This window comes from Oncorhynchus kisutch, linkage group LG14 (assembly GCF_002021735.2).
Source record: "Oncorhynchus kisutch isolate 150728-3 linkage group LG14, Okis_V2, whole genome shotgun sequence".
NCBI classification, from domain to species: domain Eukaryota; kingdom Metazoa; phylum Chordata; class Actinopteri; order Salmoniformes; family Salmonidae; genus Oncorhynchus; species Oncorhynchus kisutch.
In genome coordinates, this window is record NC_034187.2 from 62,626,932 (window position 1) to 62,653,769 (window position 26,838).

The following is a 26,838-nucleotide window of genomic DNA, read 5'->3' on the forward strand; positions in this document are numbered from 1 at the left end:
GTATGCTTGGGGTCATTGTCCATTTGGAAGATCCATTTGCGACCAAGCTTTAACTTCCTGACTGATGTCTTGAGATGTTGCTTCAATATATACACATACTTTTCCTCCCTCATGATGCCATCTATTTTGTGAAGTGCACCAGTCCCTCCTGCAGCAAAGCACCCACACAATATGATGCTGCCACTCCCGTGCATTATGGTTGGGATGGTGTTATACGGCTTGCAAGCCTCCCCCTTTTTCCTCCAAACATAATGATGGTCATTATGGCCAAACAGTTCTATTTTTGTTTCATCAGACCAGAGGACATTTCTTCAAAAAGCACAATCTTTGTCCCTATGTGCAGTTGCAAACCGTAGTCTGGCTATTATATAGCGGTTTTGGAGAAATTGATTCTTCCTTGTTGAGCAGCCTTTCAGGTTTTGTCGATATAGGGCTTGTTTTACTGTGGATATAGATACTGTTTTGTACCCGTTTCCTCCAGCATCTTCACAAGGTCCTTTGCTGTTGTTCTGGGATTTATTTGCACTTTTCGCACCAAAGTACGTTCATCTCTAGGCGACAGAACGCGTCTCCTTCCTGAGTGGTATGACGGCTGCGTGGTCCCATGGTATTTATACTTGTGTACTATTGTTTGTACAGATGAACGTGGTACGGTACCTTCAGTCATTTGGAAATTGCTCCCAAGGATGAACCAGACTTGTGGAGGTCTACAATTTTTATTGATTTTCCCATGATGTCAAGCAAAAAGGCACGGAGTTTGAACATAGGCCTTAAAATATATCCACAGGTACACCTCCAATTGACTCAAATGATGTCAATTAGCCTATCAGAAGCTTCTAAAGCCATGGCATCGTTTTCTGGAATTTTCCAAGTCAACTTAGTGTATGTAAACTTATGACCCACTGGAATTGTGATAGAGTGAATTATAAGTGAAATAATCTGTCTGTAAACAATTGTTGGAAACATGACTTGTTTCATGCACAAAGTAGATGTCCTAACCGACTTGCCAAAACTATAGTTTGTTAACAAGAAATTTGTGGAGTGGTTGAAATACGAGTTTTAATGACTCCAACCTAAGTGCATGTAAACGTCCGACTTCAACTGTACACACACATATATATATATATTATTTATATATTATTAATATATATATATTATTAATAAATATATATAAATATATATTTTTATTATTATTAATATATATATATGTGTATATATATATATATATATACACATATATATATGATAATGTATGCTATCAGTGGAGCTTCATTAAAATGACTTGATACTATGTTATCGAAGAGTGTCAAATAATTCCACTTCAAAATCGGGCCCTATTAATTAAACACAAACAGAGACTGAGCATGAAGCAACGGTTAAACTGGAACAACAGGACATCTTAGTCGCTAAAATGATCATAAAATAGCGCACAGACACCTGTCAATGTAATTTAGTGTCACAACTGACTTGATTAGCGTTAAATTCACTTTGAAACTAAATCAAGTGAATCTAATGAATCAGATTCCACTGTTCTAATGTGACATGATGAGAGAAACCCCATAATTGTCCCAGTGCCGTAGTGGGTGGCAGTTGTTTCCACTGCTCCCTGTAATGTTCCTACCATAACTGCAGATGAAGGAATGGAGGAGGAGAGGAAGCAACTTTACAGTATAGAAATCCAGCCCCACAGTAGTTTCCAGAGATCCCTGTAACCAATCATGGTAATCTAATAGCCCAATATCATAAAGCAGTGTTTCCCAAGTCCGGTGCTTGAGTAGCCCCGACGTTTTCATCGCGGCCCCAGACAAGCACACCGGATTCGACTTGTCAACTAATCATCAAGTCCCTGACAAGTTGAATGAGGTGTGTTTGTCCAGGGCTACAGCAAAAAGATGTACGGTTGGGGATACTGGAGGACCGGAGTTGGGAAACACTGTAAGATAGGAGAGGAAACCACGTAAGAGTATTGAAACCTAGCCTCTCAGTGAGCTGGTGGGAGGGAGTTTGTCTCAGGCCTCAGTACCATAGTGCTGTGATGGGAGGTAGGGTTCGTGAGAGCAGTTACCAGTGTTCCCTGTAATCCATCATCCTAATCTAGCCCTGATATCCTGGAGCCCAAGCAGGCACCGCCATCTCCCACGGAGAAAATTGCTCTTGTTCTCACCGTGAGAGAGAAAGGAGGAAACTAGAAAAACACACACACACACACACAAACAGTGTAAATTGAAGGCTGTCTGTTCTGCTGTAGGAGGAGAGGAGGAGAGATTGGAAATTAGTCCTACACAGTAACACAGTAGGGGAGATCGGGAGGTTCAACTATCTCAGAGAGGAATATGCTAGTGAAGCATCTTTATCAGTTATATAGGTGGTCAAATGCACATCACATCTAGTCTCTGATCATTAGGCTGTCTGGGTGACGCTATAGAGGAGACCATCATATATATGTCTCCAGTCATAGAGAGCCTCTCTGGTGGCGTGACAGTAATGTACAAAGCCATCCCTCTTGCTACTTTAGAGAGAGAATAAAGATTACGCCCCTTTATTGGAAAACAAATATCAAAGTTAACCTATTGGAAATAACTCATTTGCATCCATTCTTGAAAAGGTTAATTAGCCCGACTCGCTATTGTTAACGATCAGTCTGGTGTGTGTGGTGTGGTGTGGTGTGTGTGTGTGGTGTGTGTGTAGTTAGTTAGCCTGATCATATCGTTAGAACTGCATGGTTCAGTAACCTAATAGTTCTCTCATCATCAGCGCATCATGTAAAGTACCAGTCAACAGTTTGGACACACCTACTCATTCAAGGGTTTTTCTTTCATTTGGATTTTTTGGAGCTGTTCATGCCATAATACGGACTTGGTCTTTTACCAAATAGGAATATCTTCTGTATACCCCCCCTACCTGGAAAGAAATTCCACAAATTAACAAGGCACACCTGTTAATTGAAATGCATTCCAGGTGACGGCCTTCCAGGTGAATGCCAAGAGTGTGCAAAGCTGTCATCAAGGCAATGGGTGGCTACTTTGAAGAATCTCAAATATATTTCGGTTTGTTCAGCACTTTTTGGGTTACTACATAATTCCATATGTGTTATTTCATATTTTTGATGTCTTCACTATTATTCTACAATGTTGAAACTAGTAAAAATAAAGAAAAACCCTTCAATGAGTAGGCGTGTCCAAACTTCTGACTGGTTCTGTACTTGTATTTCTAATTGTAACGATGTATGATACTACTTTTATCTATACTCATAATCAATAATAACTAAGAGATCTTTGCAAGTACACAAACAACTTAATTTCGACCTCAGGTAAACAACCACTTACATGCCTATCCAATGTGAGATTGTTTATGAGGTGGGAGCCAGGCCGGGCCGCTCATTAGGCAGGATTAGGCTGCCACCTATGCCGGCAAATTGACGAGGGCGGCATTTTCTGAGCTAAACTGACCAAGATGCACCTCCAACAACACATAAAACCTCACATAATTCTGCCTAAAAACAATGACAACTTCTCTCAACCAGTGGCATGTCGGCCTTTTAGGTGAGTACCTCCATCTCTCCCCTCCATCTCGCCATCTCCCCCCCCCCCCCCCCCCATCTCTCCCCTTCATCTCTCAATTTCTCCCCTCCATCTACCCCTTCCATCCCCTCCATCCATCCCCTTCATCTCTCCCTTCCATCTAACCTCTCCATCTATCCCCTCCATCTCTCATCTATCCCCTCCATCCATCCCCTTCATCTCTCCATCTATCCCCTCCAACTCTCAAACCATCTCTCCATCCCCTCCATCTCTCCAACCATCTCTCCATCCCCTCCATCTAACCCCTCCATCTATCCCCTCCATCCATCCTCTCCATCCATCCTCTCCATCTCTCCCCTCCATCTCTCCCCTCCATCCATCCCCTCCATCTCTCCCCTCCATTTTCTCCCCTCCATCCCCTCCATCCATCCCCTCATTTCTCCCCTCCATCTCTCCCCTCCATCCATCCCCTCCATTTCTCCCCTCCATCTCTCCCCTCCATCCATCCCCTCCATCTCTCCCCTCCATTTCTCCCCTCCATCCATCCATCCCCTACATCTCTCCCCTCCATCCATCCCCTCCATCCATCCCCTCCATTTCTCCCCTCCATCCATCCCCTCCATCTCTCCCCTCCATCCCTCCATCTCTCCATCTATCCCCTCCATCTCTCCATCCATCCCCTCAATCTCTCCATCCATCCCCTCAATCTCTCCATCCATCCCCTCCATCCATCCCCTCCATTTCTCCCCTCCATCCATCCCCTCCATTTCTCCCCTCCATCTATCCCCTCCATCTCTCACCTCCATCTCTCCATCTATCCCCTCCATCCCTCCCCTCCATCTCTCCATCTATCCCCTCCATCTCTCAAACCATCTCTCCCCTCCATATATACCCTTCATCTCTCACCTCCATCTCTCCATCTATCCCCTCCATCCCTCCCCTCCATCTATCCCCTCCATCCCTCCCCTCCATCTATCCCCTCCATCTCTCAAACCATCTCTCCCCTCCATCTCTCAAACCATCTCTCCCCCCATATATCCCCTCCATCTCTCACCTCCATCTCTCCATCTATCCCCTCCATCTCTCAAACCATCTCTCCATCAATCCCCTCCATCTCTCAAACCATCTCTCCATCCCTCCCCTCCATCTCTCCCCTCCATCTCTCCATCTATCCCCTCCACCTCTCCCCTCCATCTATCCCCTCCATCTCTCAAACCATCTCTCCATCCCTCCCCTCCATCTCTCCATCCATCCCCTCCATCTATCCCCTCCATCCCTCCAATCTATCCCCTCCATCTCTCAAACCATCTCTCCATCTATCCCCTCCATCTCTCAAACCATCTCTCCATCTATCCCCTCCATCTCTCCCCTCCATCTCTCAAACCATCTCTCCATCTATCTCCCTCCATCCATCCCCTCCATGGTTCCTGCATTAGGCGAGGAACACTCAGCAGCAGCCTGCCTGTCGCTGCCATCAACATACCTGGGTTTAAATACTATTGGATTTCTTTCATAGACTTTCATAGTCTGGTTGAGGTTGCCTGGAGTGACAGATGAACAGGGTTTGCACTTTTGGGACCATTCCGTTGGTTTCATTGTGCCAGGAATGCTCAATCAAGCGTAACTAGAGTACTGAATATAAAATATTGTGTGTGAACTCAGGGTAGGTCAAGTCAGGTCATGATGAACACCATAGTTTGTGTTGAGGACAAGTCACCCTGCATGCCACCTGTACTGTATCACATAACACCTCAGGCTGCCAGCTGCCAGGGAGGTAAAACAGGACGGGGTCTCTGTCTCCATCTGTGCTTCCATCTATCCATCCGCAGGTGGGGAGTCAGTGGCTAATGATGTGTGTGTGTGTGTGTCTCTTCGCTGGCTAAGTGACAGTTTTAGGACCCCCTCGACAGCAAAGAAAATAATCCCTCATCGCGGTTTGACCTTCCACTCTCCTGGCGCCTCAAAACACGTGTTTTAAACACACATAGACACACAGAGACACTTCATTCTGCTCCGACATGCCAGAGGTTGATAATTACCCAGGCCCATCCAGGTACATACAGCAACACCTTGGACATGACAGGCCCTGGGGCTCCTGTCATTGTGCACAGTCAGACATTAAACACACACACACACACACATATATGCCCTTCCATGGCCATTTGCGCTCTAGTGTCCAATTAAGGGCTGCATCAGTTTCAGGCACACAGCGAGCAGCGCCTCGTGACGATACAGTACGGCTGTTGTGTGTGTGCTTGTGCGTGTGTGTGCTTGTGTGTGCGTGTGTATGTAGACAGAGGCAGATGATTGCTGTGCGTCTCAATGCCGTCTGTGCCACATCGGTGCATCCGTAAACAAACACTTCCATCATCGAGTAGCAAAGTGGTTTGATTCAACAATCAAATGCATGAGTGATCCTGAGAGAGAGAGCTTAAACCACACAGACATATCAAGAAAGACAATAAAAGTGTGTGAGACAGTGCAAGCAATCAGAGGGGGGGGGGAGACAGGGAGACAGAGAGACAGAGAGAGAGACACGGACAGAGAGAGAGACAGAGAGAGAGCGAGACAGAGAGAGAGAGAGAGAGAGAGAGAGAGAGAGAGAGAGACGGACAGAGAGAGAGAGACAGAGAGAGAGACGGACAGAGAGAGAGACGGACAGAGAGAGAGAGCGAGAGAGAGAGACAGAGAGCGTGTATAAGAAAAAGGAGAGGGGAGGAGAGAATGGCCATTTCCTCTCATTACCTTATTAGCGGCAGTGTGGATAAATAGCAGGAGAACTATAAACCGTAATAACAGCACATGGGTTCACTCCTCCTACATTGTTCCAGTACACTTAGTGTCAGTGGAGAAGGATGGCCCAGTTTCTGGCCCTGTCCTGTACCATCATGACTGCATTAAAGTGTCCGAACAGGGCTTTTAGCTCGACTTTAATGAGGTCATCAAAGATAACTGCAAGACATTATCACTGTTGAATGGCTTGCCCCTGATGTGATGAGGGTAGTTTATTTTACCCCGAGGGGCCCTGACAACTTCTTTTCAGGGACTTTTATTAAGTTGTGGTGTTGTTGTAGTATCCAGAAGTAGTGCTTCCCTCACCATGTGCTCCACGCGGAGTTCAAAGGGCATGGGGTTGTAGACCATCAGCTGGACCTCACACACATCTCCCTGGACCCACCGGAACTCTGAGGACATAGAAGGATACATCAGAGAAACTGATGCAACACATGCCTGAGCAACAAATGTACATGCAACACACAGACAAATATGAGTTCAAGTACGTGGGCGACCGAGGTTGCTCTAGCGCTCGAAGCCACAGCCTCTGGCACATGTCTACGGTGTCAGCATACAGTAGGTTGGAATACAGCCTATTGCCCTTTGACATAATGTTCCCCCACTGTTCATTAAAGTCAGAAAATACCTTACAAATATATCATTATAATTCTGTGGGTACTTGAGTAATATGTAAATAGAATTCAGGGAAGTGGAAATAATATTGAACTTAATAATATATAACTTTAGACTTAAAAATGTGTTACGTCTAAAGTTATATTTTCAATATGCCAGAGTATTTCAATTGCAATTAAACCCATCCTGTTTTATACAAATAATTACCTCATTGTGCCTCACGCACAGACAGACAAGTTAATAACGAATGACTTTAGTGAAGCAAATAAACAAAGAAAAGATATAGATTGAGCTGCTGGCTCTGCAAATATGTACATTGAATTTCGTATTCCATTAGCCCACGCAGGAACAGTTGACTTGAGGCAACTGAAAACCAATTCAAGTGTTGCCGGTGAGAGCTGCTCAGGAGGATGTAAAGGATGTGTCAGAGTTCAGAGTTCAGCGTCAGGTCAGTTGACCAAACGAGGCAACCAAGTGCAAACTTTAAAGATGACTGTGTTATATTATATTGCTGTTAGAAAACTTTGAGATGATAAGGCAAAGCATGTGCAGTGTTTCCCCTAGGGGAGTTTTCAGCCGTGTTGGAAACGGTAGCAGGGGCTCAATAGACTTCCAGTCATTGAGCCAACGATAATCCATTTAAAATAGCCCAAAAATATTTTGTAAATTACATCATATTGTTTGCAGCAGTAGCAACAATTTAGCAGCAGCAGACCACCGCTGCTAAATGAATATAGGGGAAACACTCATGCGCTATGTGATTAATTGTATTCTATGCACTCTTCTGGTTTTTAAATCTCTTTCTATTCCTTACAATAACCATTTTAGTCTCTAGCCAGTCCTTCTCAAGACCTCCTGTGGTTCTCATTACCATTGCACAGGATTGTGCTATTAGAAAGTTCCTTGAAAGACCCAATAATGAGATACAAGATGGTCCCGATCCAGCAGATCAGGCACTAGCTTGACAGGGGAGACAGAGTAGCACAGTGGAGGAGGGACTCTGAGGTGGAGATTACAATGAAACAGGTGGGGAAACAGCTCTGTTACCAAACACACTACAGTCTTCCATCTCCGTTTTGACAGTCCAATCTCTAAACGCATTCAACTATCACACAAGAGGACCTGGCTGAGCCTAAGCCCCGAGCAACACACACATCTCCATATTCTGAGCCCAGGACTAGGTGGGTTTACGGAGAGTAAAGTCAACTACCGGCGTGCACCTTGGGAAATTAAAACTTTAGTCTGAAGCAGGAAGGAGTGCAAGGAAAGGGTATCTCTATAATATAAATGGTCAACTGAGCCTCTCACAACCCCAGGTTTGCCTCTCAGGTATCCTCCTCATAGAGCCAATTACATGTGAAATATGTGCTTCTACACCTGCATTGCTTGCTGTTTGGGGTTTTAGGCTGGGTTTCTGTACAGCACTTTGAGATATCAGCTGATGTACGAAGGGCTATATAAATAAATTTGATTTGATTTTGATTTGAAATACGCCTCTGAAAGAGCTGAGGAGAGCTGAGCTGCAACCATCTCAGTTGCTTCCAAGCGGCACCTTATTCCCTTCACATTGCACTTCCTCAATATGGGGACCTGTAGGGAGACGCCCCAAGCCTCCCTCCGTACCGCGAGGCTCCTGGCCATTCATCCATTCCAGATTAAAGAGACAGCAGAAAGGTCCAACACTTCAGAACCTCAGGGTGAATATGAAACATGTGGTGGTGTGTTGCTAGCCTGAGTACCAGTCTCATTAGTGAACATTCCGCTCCTTGTCATTGCCAAAGAGGACCCTGTTGGAGAGAACCGAACAAAACAGGCACTGCAGATGTTGCCCGGCTCGCCTGTGCAATGGAGCATAAAACATGCGTGTGAAATAGAGTAGGATACTGAATGATGTATTAGAACAATATATATATATATATATATATATATATATATATATGGATCCATCCTCTCATTGCTCTGCTACAGTCCTACACACAACCGGCTAACAGTTAACACACTGATTCATCAGCACTTTGTAAATGAATATTCAAGTGCTTTTCCTCCCTTGAAGTTATTCCCTTGACGTGACAGTCCCTGCCACGTGACAGTCCCTGCCACGTGACAGTCCCTGCCACGTGACAGTCCCTGCAACGTGACAGTCCCTGCAACGTTGGGACACTCACACGGAGGGAATAACTGCACCAAATGGATTCGGTACTGTCTCTTTAATATCAAACATGTCTGGAAATAACTCACTCTAATAAGCTTTTATTGCTTTTCATTCACACCATCAAAGCTTCAGTACGGTAACAAGCTGGCTGGGTATGATGATGCCAGGGTTGGGGTCAATGCCATTTCAATTCAGGAAGAAGAGGCAGAAGGAAAGACTGCACACTTGTCTCTTTCAGTTTGCTCGTCTATCTTGTACACCTTAGTTGAAAAGCAAGGTAGGAAAACTACTACTATCGTATTGATTTACAAAGCACTGATGAATCGGTGTGTAAACTGTTAGCCGGTTGTGTTAGGTAGTCAGAGAGGATGGATCCATAAATCCATTCATCCGCACACACTCACACACACACACACAGAACTATATATGTTATTGCTGGGTCGTGCTGAGAGAAGAGGCACAGTGCATTAGCAGGGGGGCAAACAAACACTAACAGTTGCTTGCATTCTGACAGAGTCTTAACTGCCCTCACACACAAAATACTTATCCCCACGTTATCCCCACGTTCATACAGTGATGTATCACAGTGGGTGAATCTGGCACTATGGTTGTAATGCTGTATCTATCATTGCCTGTTATGGGTGTACTGTATCTGACTACCAGCAGCCTGTTATGGGTGTACTGTCTCTGACTACCAGCAGCCTGTTATGGGTGTACTGTCTCTGACTACCAGCAGCCTGTTATGGGTGTACTGTCTCTGATGACCAGCAGCCTGTTATGGGTGTACTGTCTCTGACTACCAGCAGCCTGTTATGGGTGTACTGTCTCTGATGACCAGCAGCCTGTTATGGGTGTACTGTCTCTGACTACCAGCAGCCTGTTATGGGTGTACTGTCTCTGACTACCAGCAGCCTGTTATGGGTGTACTGTCTCTGATGACCAGCAGCCTGTTATGGGTGTACTGTCTCTGACTACCAGCAGCCTGTTATGGGTGTACTGTCTCTGACTACCAGCAGCCTGTTATGGGTGTACTGTCTCTGACTACCAGCAGCCTGTTATGGGTGTACTGTCTCTGACTACCAGCAGCATGTTATGGGTGTACTGTCTCTGACGACCAGCAGCCTGTTATGGGTGTACTGTCTCTGACTACCAGCAGCATGTTATGGGTGTACTGTCTCTGACTACCAGCAGCCTGTTATGGGTGTACTGTCTCTGACTACCAGCAGCCTGTTATGGGTGTACTGTCTCTGACTACCAGCAGCCTGTTATGGGTGTACTGTCTCTGACTACCAGCAGCCTGTTATGGGTGTACTGTCTCTGACTACCAGCAGCCTGTTATGGGTGTACTGTATCTGACTACCAGCAGCCTGTTATGGGTGTACTGTCTCTGACAACCAGCAGCCTGTTATGGGTGTACTGTATCTGACTACCAGCAGCCTGTTATGGGTGTACTGTCTCTGACTACCAGCAGCCTGTTATGGGTGTACTGTATCTGACAACCAGCAGCCTGTTATGGGTGTACTGTATCTGACTACCAGCAGCCTGTTATGGGTGTACTGTCTCTGACAACCAGCAGCCTGTTATGGGTGTACTGTATCTGACTACCAGCAGCCTGTTATGGGTGTACTGTATCTGACTACCAGCAGCCTGTTATGGGTGTACTGTATCTGACTACCAGCAGCCTGTTATGGGTGTACTGTATCTGACTACCAGCAGCCTGTTATGGGTGTACTGTCTCTGACAACCAGCAGCCTGTTATGGGTGTACTGTATCTGACTACCAGCAGCCTGTTATGGGTGTACTGTATCTGACTACCAGCAGCCTGTTATGGACGCCCGAGCAGCCAATCCATTCATCAAACAGACAGCATTAACATACAGACACACAGCCAGAGGACCCACTATCAACACTGATGTAGGCCGATTCATCATTACTCTCAAGGTTTCGACAAACCTTAAGGAGTAGTCTCTGGATTAAAGTTTTACCAGTAGAGTTAGCCTGTTGGCGTCGTTTGGAAATCGAACGTTTTAGTAGTAGGCAAACCAGGGTTCAAATACTACTTGGAATATTTGTTTTAATACTTTTGAGTGTTTGCTTTAGCCTGCCTGGCAGGGTTTGCACTATTGCAACTGTTCTATTGGTTCATTGAGGCAGGCACGCTTAATCAAGTCCAGATGAAGTATTAGAACCCTGGTCTGCTGCTGTCACTGCCTCATCACACAGTATCCTGGAGCAGAGAGAGCCTTAGTGATCGAATGTGAGGAGGAGCACGATCACACTGCCTCATCACACAGTATCCTGGAGCAGAGAGAGCTTTAGTGATCGAATGTGAGGAGGAGCACGATCACACTGCCTCATCACACAGTATCCTGGAGCAGAGAGAGCTTTAGTGATCGAATGTGAGGAGGAGCACGACCACACTGCCTCATCACACAGTATCCTGGAGCAGAGAGAGCTTTAGTGATCGAATGTGAGGAGGAGCACGACCACACTGCCTCATCACACAGTATCCTGGAGCAGAGAGAGCTTTAGTGATCGAATGTGAGGAGCACGACCACACTGCCTCATCACACAGTATCCTGGAGCAGAGAGAGCTTTAGTGATCGAATGTGAGGAGGAGCACGACCACACTGCCTCATCACATAGTATCCTGGAGCAGAGAGAGCTTTAGTGATCGATTGTGAGGAGGAGCACGACCACACTGCCTCATCACACAGTATCCTGGAGCAGAGAGAGCTTTAGTGATTGAATGTGAGGAGGAGCACGACCACACTGCCTCATCACACAGTATCCTGGAGCAGAGAGAGCTTTAGTGCTCGAATGTAAGGAGCACGACCACACTGCCTCATCACACAGTATCCTGGAGCAGAGAGAGCTTTAGTGATCGAATGTGAGGAGGAGCACGACCACACTGCCTCATCACACAGTATCCTGGAGCAGAGAGAGCTTTAGTGATCGAATGTGAGGAGGAGCACGACCACACTGCCTCATCACATAGGTCTATCTGTTGCCTAAGGATAGCAGGCTTTATATGGGTTCTCTCCGTGTCAACAGAGTCCATTTCATACAACAGAATGCAGCATCGGATTCCAGTAGTGACATAAGAAAAATGACCTAAACTAACAGAGGAATTAACATCTAAAGATTTGAGATGTGTGAGTTTCATAAAGCTATAAATAATTAAGGTAACTCTTCATTTGAAGGGCACCTACTTAAGGACTTCATAATCCATTCATAACACATTGATGAGGAGTGGTTGTTTTGATGGTTTTAGAGTTCACTATACGTGCTGCTGTGCTGTGAGAACAAGCCCTGGCAGAGTTGGGAGTGGTCTGTTTCAAGTGATAAAAAACAGTTCATGTTTGAGACTCATTGTGCGCCTAATGAGACAGAGGAGATATATTACCCATCTCTCCCCTCTCTCTACTACTCATTTACTTTACATCCCTCCTCCCATCCTCCCCTCCCCCAGATACCCACACACACAAATCAACAGCTTTTGAAGTTGAAGCCCCCTTAATATTCACGCTGCTTTCTAAATGTTCCAACTACCAACAGCCAGTTGTTACTACCCATCTCCCCTCTCACTCTCTCTGGGTCTCGCCGCCCTTGGCCTTGCCCTCTCTGTCTCTCCCTTTCTGTCCCTCTCTCTCTCTCTGGGTCTCGCCCCCCTTGGCCTTGCCCTCTCTGTCTCTCCCTTTCTGTCCCTCTCTCTCTCTCTCTGGGTCTCGCCCCCCTTGGCCTTGCCCTCTCTGTCTCTCCCTTTCTGTCCCTCTCTCTCTCTCTCTCTGGGTCTCGCTCCTCTTGGCCTTGCCATCTCTGTCTCTCCCTTTCTGTCCCTCTCGCTCTCCCTCTGGGCCTTTTGCCCAGGGGCCACTTCAGACTTTCGACAGCCCAGTTAACCATCGCTTCACAACTCACACCTGGTATTTTCTGCCAAGCATTTTTGCTATTCATAAACTCCTGAATCAATTTATATAGCGGGCCAATTGGAGAGCCTAGGCTAATGCAGGAGGGGAATGTAACAAAGCTACAACATGTTAAAATAACCATTGACAGGAACAACATATACGAGAGCAATTTCGACCAATCAACTGCCACTACTACCGTGTTATCCCATTCAAATAAGCCGTACACATCTTGTATAACACATTGCTGCATCCCGCCTTTCCACATTTGAAAGGAACATTCTATGTATTAAACCAAACATTCCCACAAGTGCTCATGTCTACCATCACAGGCAATGTGTGCAAATACTGCATATTCACCTTATTCTAATGGGATTCTCAGCCTGACCCCTGCCTGGAAATCTAATGAAATATAACAACAAAAACAATAGAAACACCACACACACTGATGTTTATATAGAAACAAAGAGGACTAGGTTCTCTAGCTTTGAGCATGTTCAAACACATAGACCCCTACACTAGCAGCACTATAACACTGGGAGAAAATAGAATACACAATTCAATTCATTTACATGTACTATCTAGCTAGTAAGCTTTCATTGTTTCTCACATGCGTACACACCAAGTAGATACATACACGTTTGTTTTTACTATCCTTGTGGGGACAGTCGAAAAGGTCCCCAGTTGTCAAAATGTTCCTTGTGAAAACTTCTAGTCCCCACAAATATGGTAAAACCAAACACACACTCTGTATGCATATATACAGCTGAAACAGACAGAGGCATTATTAAGACCCCTTGGAGAATAAAAATATATATATATTTGATTCAACATTTTAAATTTGGCCTTACTGCTATTAGCCCATACAGACCCATTGAATAACAGATTGACATCAGATATTGCACCCCAAAAATATTCTAAAGGACGTTTGTTCTGAAGTGTCTATCCTATAGCTGAGAATTACACGAAAGACTAGGAAATATTTGTTACTTTCCATATACGTCCATAAATGTTTTCGATTGGTACCGGGGGACCTTCAGACAAGTCTTGTGAGGCCGGTGGGCGTCCTAGAGCATAACAACCGAGGGGTCAGAGGGGTCATATCCGTGTGTAGCCCAACCTGTTCGCAAGCTACATACAAACGTTGGCAGATGGGCAGTACCGACTTCAGACGAGTCCCAAGATGCTTGTGGGGGTCGTAGAGCAAAACAGAGAACCCCATCATGTTCGTGAGAGTCTCAAACCGCTCAGACGATTTTGTGAGAAGACCAATTTTCTGGATGTCTCATGGTCTGACAAACACCGCTCTATCTCTGTCACCTTTCACCGCAATCTCCATTATAGGAATCCCCTGTTTTATGGCTCAGCATCAATCTGCTTAATAAAACATCACATTTACATGACAATGGGGAGAGCACAGCTCGGAAATAAACACACAAACACAGCATACTGCAGACTGTTTAGAACAGATTCCCCAGCAGAAAAATGTGAGCGAGATAGACAGAGAGAGAGGGAAGAGAAAGAAGAGAGAGAGAAGAGAGAGAAGAGAAAGAGAGAGAGGGAAGAGAAAGAAGAGAAAGAGAGAGAGAGAGAAAATGAAAGAGACCAGGAACCACATTCCACTAAGCACCAAATTCCACAGAGCACCAAGCACCACATTCCACTGAGCACCAAGCACCACATTCCACTGAGCACCAGGCACCACATTCCACTGAGCACCAGGCACCACATTCCACTGAGCACCAGGCACCACATTCCACTGAGCACCAGGCACCACATTCCACTGAGCACCAAGCACCACATTCCACTGAGCACCAAGCACCACATTCCACTGAGCACCAGGCACCACATTCCACTGAGCACCAGGCACCACATTCCACTGAGCACCAGGCACCACATTCCACTGAGCACCAGGCACCACATTCCACTGAGCACCAGGCACCACATTCCACTGAGCACCAGGCACCACATTCCACTGAGCACCAGGCACCACATTCCACTGAGCACCAAATTCCACTGAGCACCAGGCACCACATTCCACTGAGCACCAAGCACCACATTCCACTGAGCACCAAGCACCACATTCCACTGAGCACCAGGCACCACATTCCACTGAGCACCAGGCACCACATTCCACAGAGCACCAAATTCCGCTGAGCACCAGGCACCACATTCCACTGGGCACCAGGCACCACATTCCACTGGGCACCAGGCACCACATTCCACTGGGCACCAGGCACCACATTCCACTGGGCACCAGGCACCACATTCCACTGAGCACCAAGCACCACATTCCACTGAGCACCAGGCACCACATTCCACTGAGCACCAGGCACCACATTCCACTGAGCACCAGGCACCACATTCCACTGAGCACCAGGCACCACATTCCACTGAGCACCAAGCACCACATTCCACTGAGCACCAAGCACCACATTCCACTGAGCACCAGGCACCACATTCCACTGAGCACCAGGCACCACATTCCACTGAGCACCAGGCACCACATTCCACTGAGCACCAAATTCCACTGAGCACCAGGCACCACATTCCACTGAGCACCAGGCACCACATTCCACAGAGCACCAAATTCCGCTGAGCACCAGGCACCACATTCCACTGGGCACCAGGCACCACATTCCACTGGGCACCAGGCACCACATTCCACTGAGCACCAGGCACCACATTCCACTGAGCACCAAATTCCACTGAGCACCAGGCACCACATTCCACTGAGCACCACATTCCACTGAGCACCAAGCACCACATTCCATTGAGCACCAAGCACCACATTCCACTGAGCACCAGGCACCACATTCCACTGAGCACCAGGTACCACATTTCACTGAGCACCAGGCACCACATTCCACTGAGCACCAGGCACCACATTCCACCGAGCACCAAGCACCACATTCCACTGAGCACCAGACACCACATTTCACTGGGCACCAGGCACCACATTCAACTGGGCACCAGGCACCACATTCAACTGGGCACCACATTCCACTGAGCACCAGGCACCACATTCCACTGAGCACCAAATTCCACTGAGCACCGGGCACCACATTCCACTGAGCACCGGGCACCACATTCTACTGAGCACCGGGCACCACATTCCACTGAGCACCAGGCACCACATTCCACTGAGCACCAGGCACCACATTCCACTGGGCACCACATTCCACTGAGCACCACATTCCACTGAGCACCAGGCACCACATTCCACTGGGCACCACATTCCACTGAGCACCACATTCCACTGAGCACCAGGCACCACATTCCACTGAGCACAAAGCACCACATTCCACTGAGCACAAAGCACCACATTCCACTGAGCACCAGGCACCACATTCCACTGAGCACCAAGCACCACTTTCCACTGAGCACCAAGCACCACATTCCACTGAGCACCAAGCACCACATTCCACTGAGCACCAGATTCCACTGGGCACCAGGCACCACATTCCACTGAGCACCAGGCACCACATTCCACTGAGCACCAGGCACCACATTCCACTGAGCACCAGGCACCACATTCCACTGAGCACCAAATTCCACTGAGCACCAGGCACCACATTCCACTGAGCACCAAGCACCACTTTTCACTGAGCACCAAGCACCACATTCCACTGAGCACCAAGCACCACATTCCACTGAGCACACCAAGCACCACTTTCCACTGAGCACCAAGCACCACATTCCACTGAGCACCAAGCACCACATTCCACTGAGCACCAGATTCCACTGGGCACCAGGCACCACATTCCACTGAGCACCAGGCACCACATTCCACTGAGCACCAAATTCCACATTCCACTGAGCACCAAATTCCACATTCCACTGAGCACCAAATTCCACTGAGCACCAGGCACCACTTTTCACTGAGCACCAAGCACCACTTTTCACTGAGCACCAAGCACCACATTCCACTGAGCACCAGGCACCACTTTCCACTGAGCACCACATTCCACTGGGCACCAGGCACCACATTCCACTGAGCACCAGGCACCACATTCCACTGAGCACCAGGCACCACATTCCACTGAGCACCAGGCACCACATTCCACTGAGCACCAGGCACCACATTCCACTGAGCACCATATTCCACTGAGCACCAGGCACCACATTCCACTGAGCACCAAATTCCACTGAGCACCAAGCACCATATTAATTCATAGTAAATTAGCCCTGTTTTAGGGACAACTCTGAGCTGTATAAAAGATATGAAGTGGCTACATGACCTGTGTTCACTCTGCCCACCAGGATGCCTTTTCACGTTTTCTAAACCTCCTTTTAAAAATATATGCATGTGTTGTTTTGCTCCAATGTAATATCCCTGTAGACAGGGCATGTTAAATAAAAACACTGGGGATTTCCTTAATAAATGTCTTGCCCCTGGCAGTTCTAACATATTTACGTCAATTTAATCTCTGGTGACAGAGTGTTTCACGTAAATGTTCATGTCCATCTGCCAGCTCCACTTGATTTGGTTCTGGGCTCTGAGATGATTGACAGTTTAGAGAAAGTCATGATGTCCAGGGAGACTGATGAGACCAAAGCTAATTGAGACAGCTGCATCAAACTAAAGTTACAGTCGTTGCCTTTTCTGCAACTAAGCAAAACTGAAATAGGAATTGACTTGATAGAATGGAAACAAAACCCATGTTGTGTCAGCAGACTATAATATAATAATAATCACAGGGCGGTTTTGATCGGTTCAGTGTTCCTTATTGAAAACTGTTGCCACAGAAATAATACCCATCCCAGCGTGGAGCAACAGACTCACAGAGACAGAGACAGACGACATTATAAAATCCATGTACACAAACAAGTGTGCGGTTAAAATTGGCAAAAAACACACACATTTCTTCACACAGGGTCATGGGGTGAGACAGGGATGTAGCTTAAGCCCCACCCTCTTCAACATATACAGTGCCTTGCGAAAGTATTCGGCCCCCTTGAACTTTGAACACATTTCAGGCTTCAAACATAAAGATATAAAACTGTATTTTTTTGTGAAGAATCAACAACAAGTGGGACACAATCATGAAGTGGAATGACATTTATTGGATATTTAAAACTTTTTTAACAAATCAAAAACTGAAAAATTGGGCGTGCAAAATTATTCAGCCAGTTCATGAAGAACAAGGAACACACCAGGCAGGTCCGAGATACTGTTGTGAAGAAGTTTAAAGCCGGATTTGAATACAAAAAGAGAGAGAGATACATATATATCAATGAATTGGCGAGGGCACTAGAAAAGTCTGCAGCACCCGGCCTCACCCTACTAGAATCCGAAGTCAAATGTCTACTGTTTGCTGATGATCTGGTGCTTCTGTCACCAACCAAGGAGGGCCTACAGCAGCACCTAGATCATCTGCACAGATTCTGTCAGACCTGGACCCTGACAGTAAATCTCAGTAAGACCAAAATAATGATGTTCCAAAAAAGGTCCAGTTGCCAGGACCACAAATACAAATTCCATCTAGACACTGTTGCCCTAGAGCACACAAAAAACTATACATACCTTGGACTAAACATCAGCGCCACAGGTAACTTCCACAAAGCTGTGAACGATCTGAGAGACAAGGCAAGAAGGGCATTCTATGCCATCAAAAGGAACATCAATTTCAACATACCAATTAGGATCTGGCTAAAAATACTTGAATCAGTCATAGAGCCCATTGCCCTTTACGGTTGTGAGGTCTGGGGTCCGCTCACCAACCAAGACTTCACAAAATGGGACAGACACCAAATTGAGACTCTGCATACAGAATTCTGCAAAAATATCCTCCGTGTACAACACCAAATAATGCGTGCAGAGCAGAATTAGGCCGATACCCACTAATTATCAAAATCCAGAAAAGAGCTGTTAAATTCTACAACCACCTAAAAGGAAGCGATTCCCAAACCTTCCATAACAAAGCCATCACCTACAGAGAGATGAACCTAGAGAAGAGTCCCCTAAACAAGCTGGTCCTGGGGCTCTGTTCACAAACACAAACAGACCCCCACCCCAGGACAACAGCACAATTACACCCAACCAAATCATGAGAAAACAAAAAGATAATTACTTGACACATTGGAAAGAATTAACAAAAAAACAGAGCAAACTAGAATGCTATTTGGCCCTAAACAGAGAGTACACAGTGGCAGAATACCTGACCACTGTGAGTGACCCAAACTTAAGGAAAGCTTTGACTATGTACAGACTTAGTGTGCACAGCCTTGCTATTGAGAAAGGCTGCCGTAGGCAGACATGGCTCTCAAGAGAAGACAGGCTATGTGCACACTGCCCACAAAATTAGGTGGAAACTGTGCTGCACTTCCTAACCTCCTGTCCAACGTATGACCATATTAGAGAGACATATTTCCCTCAGATTACACAGATCCACAAAGAATTCGAAAACAAATCCAATTTTGATAAACTCCCATATCTACTGAGGGAAATTCCACAGTGTGCCATCACAGCAGCAAGATTTGTGACCTGTTACCACAAGAAAAGGGCAACCAGTGAAGAACAAACACTATTGTAAATACATTTATTTACTTATTTATTTTCCCTTGTGTTCTTTAACCATTTGTACATCGTTACAACACTGTATATATATAATATGACATTTGTAATGTCTTTATTGTTTTGACATTTCTGTATGTGTAATGTTTACTGTTAATTTTTATTGTTTATTTCACTTTTGTATATTATCTACCTCACTTGCTTTGGCAATGTTAACACATGTTTCCCATGCCAATAAAGCCCCTTGAATTGAATTGAATACAGAGAGAGAGAGAGAAGGAGAGAGAGACAGAGACAGATACAGCTCCAAAAAGGCAGGCAGAACAGTAATAACTATCTGACCACACTAAGAGAGGAGCTGCAGGAGAGAAAGAGAACAGAGGACAGGCTTCAGTAGCAGCTAAATCACCACTCTATGTATGACCTGCCCTCACACAGCAGAGGAGCCCAGCTCAACCAGCCAGGCTTCCCCAGCCCTGTCCTCACACAGCAGAGGAGCCCAGATCAACCAGCCAGGCTTCCCCAGCCCTGTCCTCACACAGCAGAGGAGCCCAGATCAACCAGCCAGGCTTCCCCAGCCCTGTCCTGTCCTCACACAGCAGAGGAGACCAGATCAACCAGCCAGGCTTCCCCAGCCCTGTCCTCACACAGCAGAGGAGCCCAGCTCAACCAGCCAGGCTTCCCCAGCCCTGTCCTCACACAGCAGAGGAGCCCAGCTCAACCAGCCAGGCTTCCCCAGCCCTGTCCTCACACAGCAGAGGAGCCCAGATCAACCAGCCAGGCTTCCCCAGCCCTGTCCTGTCCTCACACAGCAGAGGAGCCCAGCTCAACCAGCCAGGCTTCCCCAGCCCTGTCCTCACACAGCAGAGGAGCCCAGCTCAACCAGCCAGGCTTCCCCAGCCCTGTCCTCACACAGCAGAGGAGCCCAGATCAACCAGCCAGGCTTCCCCAGCCCTGTCCTGTCCTCACACAGCAGAGGAGACCAGATCAACCAGCCAGGCTTCCCCAGCCCTGTCCTCACACAGCAGAGGAGCCCAGCTCAACCAGCCAGGCTTCCCCAGCCCTGTCCTCAAACAGCAGAGGAGCCCAGCTCAACCAGCCAGGCTTCCCCAGCCCTGTCCTCACACAGCAGAGGAGCCCAGATCAACCAGCCAGGCTTCCCCAGCCCTGTCCTGTCCTCACACAGCAGAGGAGCCCAGCTCAACCAGCCAGGCTTCCCCAGCCCTGTCCTCACACAGCAGAGGAGCCCAGCTCAACCAGCCAGGCTTCCCCAGCCCTGTCCTCACACAGCAGAGGAGCCCCCCCCCCCCCCCCCCCCAGTCCAGAAGAAACACTGGCTGACATCGTCCTGTTGATGGACTCAAATGGGAAGTTTGTTCAGGAGAATACATTTTTCCCTCGACACAAAAGGAGAAAGGTGTGGTGCCCAACAACGCAGAGGGCCATGGAGCTGCTTGATAAGGCCCATCTCGGATCACCAAGCCACATAATCATACACACCGGAAGCAACGACCTGCGTGCTCAGCAGGAGAGGGTGGCGACTTCACTACGGGGAGTGATTGAGAAGGCCTCCGCAATCCTCAACTCAAAAATCGTGGTGTCAACCCTTCTACAGAGGAAGGACTTCCACCCTGCCACAATCCAAAGAATAAACGCCAGCCTCTCCCGGGAATGTGCCCTGCGACCCAATGTACACCTGGCCCACCATCCCACCCTCGATCTGGACTGTCTCTATGACCATGTTCACCTGTACAGGGAGACCGTCCCCATCCTTGTCAAGACGCTCAAGGACGAGGCCTCCCACCCCCCTGCCCCCCACCGCAGACCAACAGTTGGAGGGGCCACAGCCCAGCAGGCAGAGCTACGCACAGGCTGAGCTACGCACAGGCAGAGCTACGCACAGGCAGAGCTACGCACAAATGCTGAGTCTACTATGCTCACATGTGATGGGCCGAGGGTCATGGTAAGATGAGCACAAGAACTCCACCATCCTCACACTACACCCACCCAAGTGGCATGACACAAATTCTATCTTAAATTATAAACAAATCACATTTGCATAATAAGAGTTTACTTTAATTGAAAAATCCTATTTTAATAGTTCTTGTTGGATTGAGTGTTTGTCTCATTTTGAAGGTAAAGAGAGAAAAAAAACATCAAATCTTTTTACGTTACATGTTGGAATTTACAAGGGTTGAAGTCCTCTGCTTTTGGACTAAAGAGCAGAAACCCAGACTTCCTGAAAGAAATTGATGATATTGATATTGTGGTCTTAGTATTCTGTGTTCTCTTTATTATTTTGGTTAGGCCAGGGTGTGACATGGGTGATTTATGTGGTTTGTTTTGTCTAGGGGTTTTGTAGTTTATGGGATTGTGTTTAGTTAAGTAGTCTAGGTAAGTCTATGGTTGCCTGGAGTGGTTCTCAATCAGAGGCAGGTGGTTATCGTTATCTCTGATTGGGAACCATATTTAGGCAGCCATATTCTTTAGGTCTCTTGTGGGTGATTGTTTCCTGTCTTTGTGTTTGTTTCACCAGATAGGTCTGTTTCGGTTTTTTCACGTTTCTTGTTTTGTATATTGTTTATTTTTCATATTTTATTAAAGATGTATAAAGATAACCACGCTGCGTTTTGGTCTGCCTCTCTTTCACCAGAAGAAAACCGTAACAGTACTACAGGAAACATGGTGCAGAGGTGATGTTTCCACTGGCTGTCCACTAGGTTATAGGGAGATAATCATACCATTCACTAAATTAAAAGGGCAGAGACTCAGGGGGAATGCTACTATGGTATAAATCTGAACTAATTCATTCAATCGAATTGATCAAAACAGGAGAATTATTTATATGGTTAAAAATCAACAAGGAGGCTGTCTTGACAGATAAAACTGTCTTCCTCTGTGCCACATACATTCCCCCCTCAGAGTCACCCTACTTCAATGAAGAGAGTTTCTCCATTCTAGAGGGGGAAATGAGTCACTTTTAGGCCCAAGGCAACGTACTGGTCTGTGGAGACCTGAATGCTAGAACAGCAGAAGAACAAGACACTATTAACAGTCATGGGGATAAACACCTACCAGGAAGCAACAACCTTTCCCTCCCCACATACCCCACAGAAACAACTATGACAAAGTGAAAAACAAAAACGGAGTACAGCTCGTGAAGCTCTGTGGAACACTGGGTCTGTACATAGTCAATGGTAAGCTGAGAGGGGACTCTTTTGGTAGGTACACCTACAGCTCTGTGGAACACTGGGTCTGTACATAGTCAATGGTAGGCTGAGAGGGGACTCTTTTGGTAGGTACACCTACAGCTCATCCCTTGGCAGCAGCACTGTAGACTACTTCCTCACCGACCTAAACCCAGAGTCTCTCAGAGCCTTCACAGTCAGCCCACTAACACCTCTCTCAGACCACAGTAAAATCACAGTGTATCTGAGAAGAGCAGAACCCAACCATGAAGCATCACGGCCCAATAAATGACATGGTACTAAACAGGCCTTTAGATGGAGTGCAAACAGTACAGACATCTACCAAAAAGCAATTAGTAGCCAAAAAATACAATCTCTCCTGGACAACTTTTTAGCCTTAACATTCTCCTACAGCAATGAAGGTGTAAATGTGGCTGTTTGGAACATAAACTTTATATTTGACAAGTTAGCCTCCTTGGCTAATTTAAAGAAGCATAACAACAAACCAGAAATAACAGATAATGAAAAATGATTTGATAATGGTAGAAAAAATATAAGAAAGTAATAGAGAAATATATCTAATCAAAAACACAGAGAACCAGACAACAAAACTATAAGCCTTCAATATGGGGAAACACTGAAGCAATACAAACACACCCTAAGAACAGAGGAACAGAACATTAGAAATCAGCTGGGTGGATTTGAGGAATCCATAGAATCAAACCACTTCTGGGAGAATTGGAATAAATTAAACAAACCTCATCATGAGGAATTGGCTATCCAAAATGGGGATATGTGGAGAAATCACTTTGCAAACATCTACAGGAATATAACAAAGAGCCCAGAACAAAAGGATATACAAGAAAAATTACAAATCCTTGAATCAGCAGTCAAAGACTATCAGAATACTGTGGATACCCCAATTACAGAAGAAGAATTATTGGAAAAACTATGCACTCTCCAACCCAAAAAGGCCTGTGGTGCTGATGGTATTTTAAATGAAATGATCAAATATACAGTGCCTTGCGAAAGTATTCGGCCCCCTTGAAATTTGCGACCTTTTGCCACATTTCAGGCTTCAAACATAAAGATATAAAACTGTATTTTTTTGTGAAGAATCAACAACAAGTGGGACACAATCATGAAGTGGAACGACATTTATTGGATATTTCAAACTTTTTTAACAAATCAAAAACTGAAAAATTGGGTGTGCAAAATGATTCAGCCCCCCTTAAGTTAATACTTTGTAGCGCCACCTTTTGCTGCGATTACAGCTATAAGTCGCTTGGGGTATGTCTCTATCAGTTTTGCACATCGAGAGACTGACATTTTTTCCCATTCCTCCTTGCAAAACAGCTCGAGCTCAGTGAGGTTGGATGGAGAGCATTTGTGAACAGCAGTTTTCAGTTCTTTCCACAGATTCTCGATTGGATTCAGGTCTGGACTTTGACTTGGCCATTCTAACACCTGGATATGTTTATTTTTGAACCATTCCATTGTAGATTTTGCTTTATGTTTTGGATCATTGTCTTGTTGGAAGACAAATCTCCATCCCAGTCTCAGGTCTTTTGCAGACTCCATCAGGTTTTCTTCCAGAATGGTCCTGTATTTGGCTCCATCCATCTTCCCATCAATTTTAACCATCTTCCCTGTCCCTGCTGAAGAAAAGCAGGCCCAAACCATGATGCTGCCACCACCATGTTTGACAGTGGGGATGGTGTTCAGGGTGATGAGCTGTGTTGCTTTTACGCCAAACATAACGTTTTGCATTGTTGCCAAAAAGTTCAATTTTGGTTTCATCTGACCAGAGCATCTTCTTCCACATGTTTGGTGTGTCTCCCAGGTGGCTTGTGGCAAACTTTGGATATGTTTATTTTTGAACCATTCCATTGTAGATTTTGCTTTATGTTTTGGATCATTGTCTTGTTGGAAGACAAATCTCCATCCCAGTCTCAGGTCTTTTGCAGACTCCATCAGGTTTTCTTCCAGAATGGTCCTGTATTTGGCTCCATCCATCTTCCTATCAATTTTAACCATCTTCCCTGTCCCTGCTGAAGAAAAGCAGGCCCAAACCATGATGCTGCCACCACCACTGTTTGACAGTGGGGATGGTGTTCAGGGTGATGAGGTGTGTTGCTTTTACGCCAAACATAACGTTTTGCATTGTTGCCAAAAAGTTCCATTTTGGTTTCATCTGACCAGAGCATCTTCTTCCACATGTTTGGTGTGTCTCCCAGGTGGCTTGTGGCAAACTTTAAACAACACTTTTTATGGATATTTTTAAGAAATGGCTTTCTTCTTGCCACTCTTCCATAAAGGCCAGATTTGTGCAATATACGACTGATTGTTGTCCTATGGACAGAGTCTCCCACCTCAGCTGTAGATCTCTGCAGTTCATCCAGAGTGATCATGGGCCTCTTGGCTGCATCTCTGATCAGTCTTCTCCTTGTATGAGCTGAAAGTTTAGAGGGACGGCCAGGTCTTGGTAGATTTGCAGTGGTCTGATACTCCTTCCATTTCAATATTATCGCTTTCACAGTGCTCCTTGGGATGTTTAAAGCTTGGGAAATCTTTTTGTATCCAAATCCGGCTTTAAACTTCTTCACAACAGTATCTCGGACCTGCCTGGTGTGTTCCTTGTTCTTCATGATGCTCTCTACGCTTTTAACGGACCTCTGAGACTATCACAGTGCAGGTGCATTTATACGGAGACTTGATTACACACAGGTGGATTGTATTTATCATCATTAGTCATTTAGGTCAACATTGGATCATTCAGAGATCCTCACTGAACTTCTGGAGAGAGTTTGCTGCACTGAAAGTAAAGGGGCTGAATAATTTTGCACGCCCAATTTTTCAGTTTTTGATTTGTGAAAAAAGTTTGAAATATCCAATAAATGTCGTTCCACTTCATGATTGTGTCCCACTTGTTGTTGATTCTTCACAAAAAAATACAGTTTTATATCTTTATGTTTGAAGCCTGAAATGTGGCAAAAGGTCGCAAATTTCAAGGGGGCCGAATACTTTCGCAAGGCACTGTACAGACCACAAATTCAAACAAAGGCAAAACCTACTTGTGTTTTGTAGATTTCAAGAAAGCATTTGATTCAATTTGACACAAAGGTCTTTTTTATAAACTAATAGAAAGTGGTATTGGAGGGAAAACATATGATTTTATTAAATCAATGTACACTAAAAACAAATGTGATGGTTAAAATTGGCAACAAGCAAACAGACTTCTTCTCTCAGGGACGGGGAGTGAAACAGGGCTGCCCAATAAGTCCAACACTATTTAACATCTACACTAATGAATTGGCAAAAACAATAGAAGAATTGGCAGCACCAGGTCTCACCCTACACAACACTGAAATCAAGTGTCTGCTGTACGCAGATGACCTGGTGCTGCACCTAGATCTAGATCATCTTCACAGGTTCTGTCAGACCTGGGCTCTGACCGTTAACCTAAAAAAAACAAATATAATGATATTCCAAAAAAGGTCAGGAAATAAGGATGGAAATATAAATTATATTTGGACACAGTTCTATTAGAACACACAAACAACTACACATATCTAGGACTAAATACAACACAGGTAGCTTTCACATGGCTGTGAATGAGCTGAGAGACAAAGGAAGAAGAGCATTCTAAGCCATTAAAAGGAACATCCATATTGAAATTCCAATTAGAATCTGGCTCAAAATGTTTCAATCAGTTATAGAACCAATTGCTCCATATGGCAGTGAAGTATGGGGTCCAAACATCCAATTGAAATACTGCATGCAGAGTTTTGCAATACTGTATTGCAAGTGCAAAGAAAAACTCAAAATAACGCATGTAGAGCAGAATTGGGCCAATACCCCCTCCTCATTCGAATAGAAAAAAGAGCCATCAAATTTTACAATCATCTAAAAACAAGTGACCCCAAAACATTCCATTACACAGCTCTACAATGTCAAGAGACGAAACAAGAGAAGAGTCCTCTCAGCCAGCTGGTTCTGAGGCTCAGTTCACCAACCCAAACCAACCCCATAGAGCCTCAGGACAGCACTCAGAAAATCTGGCCCAACCATCATCACAAAACAAAAAGAAAAATATATCACCTATTGGAAAAAAAACCACAAAAAATCTAAGTAAACTTCAATG

General features: G+C 45.7%; 1 protein-coding gene across 2 annotated transcripts in view; it reads right to left on the reverse strand.

Annotated features, from left to right (window-relative positions):
* Positions 1-26,838, reverse strand: part of LOC109903521 (trafficking protein particle complex subunit 9-like) — a 333,691-nt gene that overhangs the window by 265,261 nt on the left and 41,592 nt on the right. For both annotated transcript variants that reach the window (XM_031788712.1, XM_020500289.2), the window contains one exon: positions 6,621-6,706. In XM_031788712.1, coding sequence (XP_031644572.1) covers positions 6,621-6,706 — 86 coding nt within the window. The remainder of the gene's footprint in view (positions 1-6,620; positions 6,707-26,838) is intronic.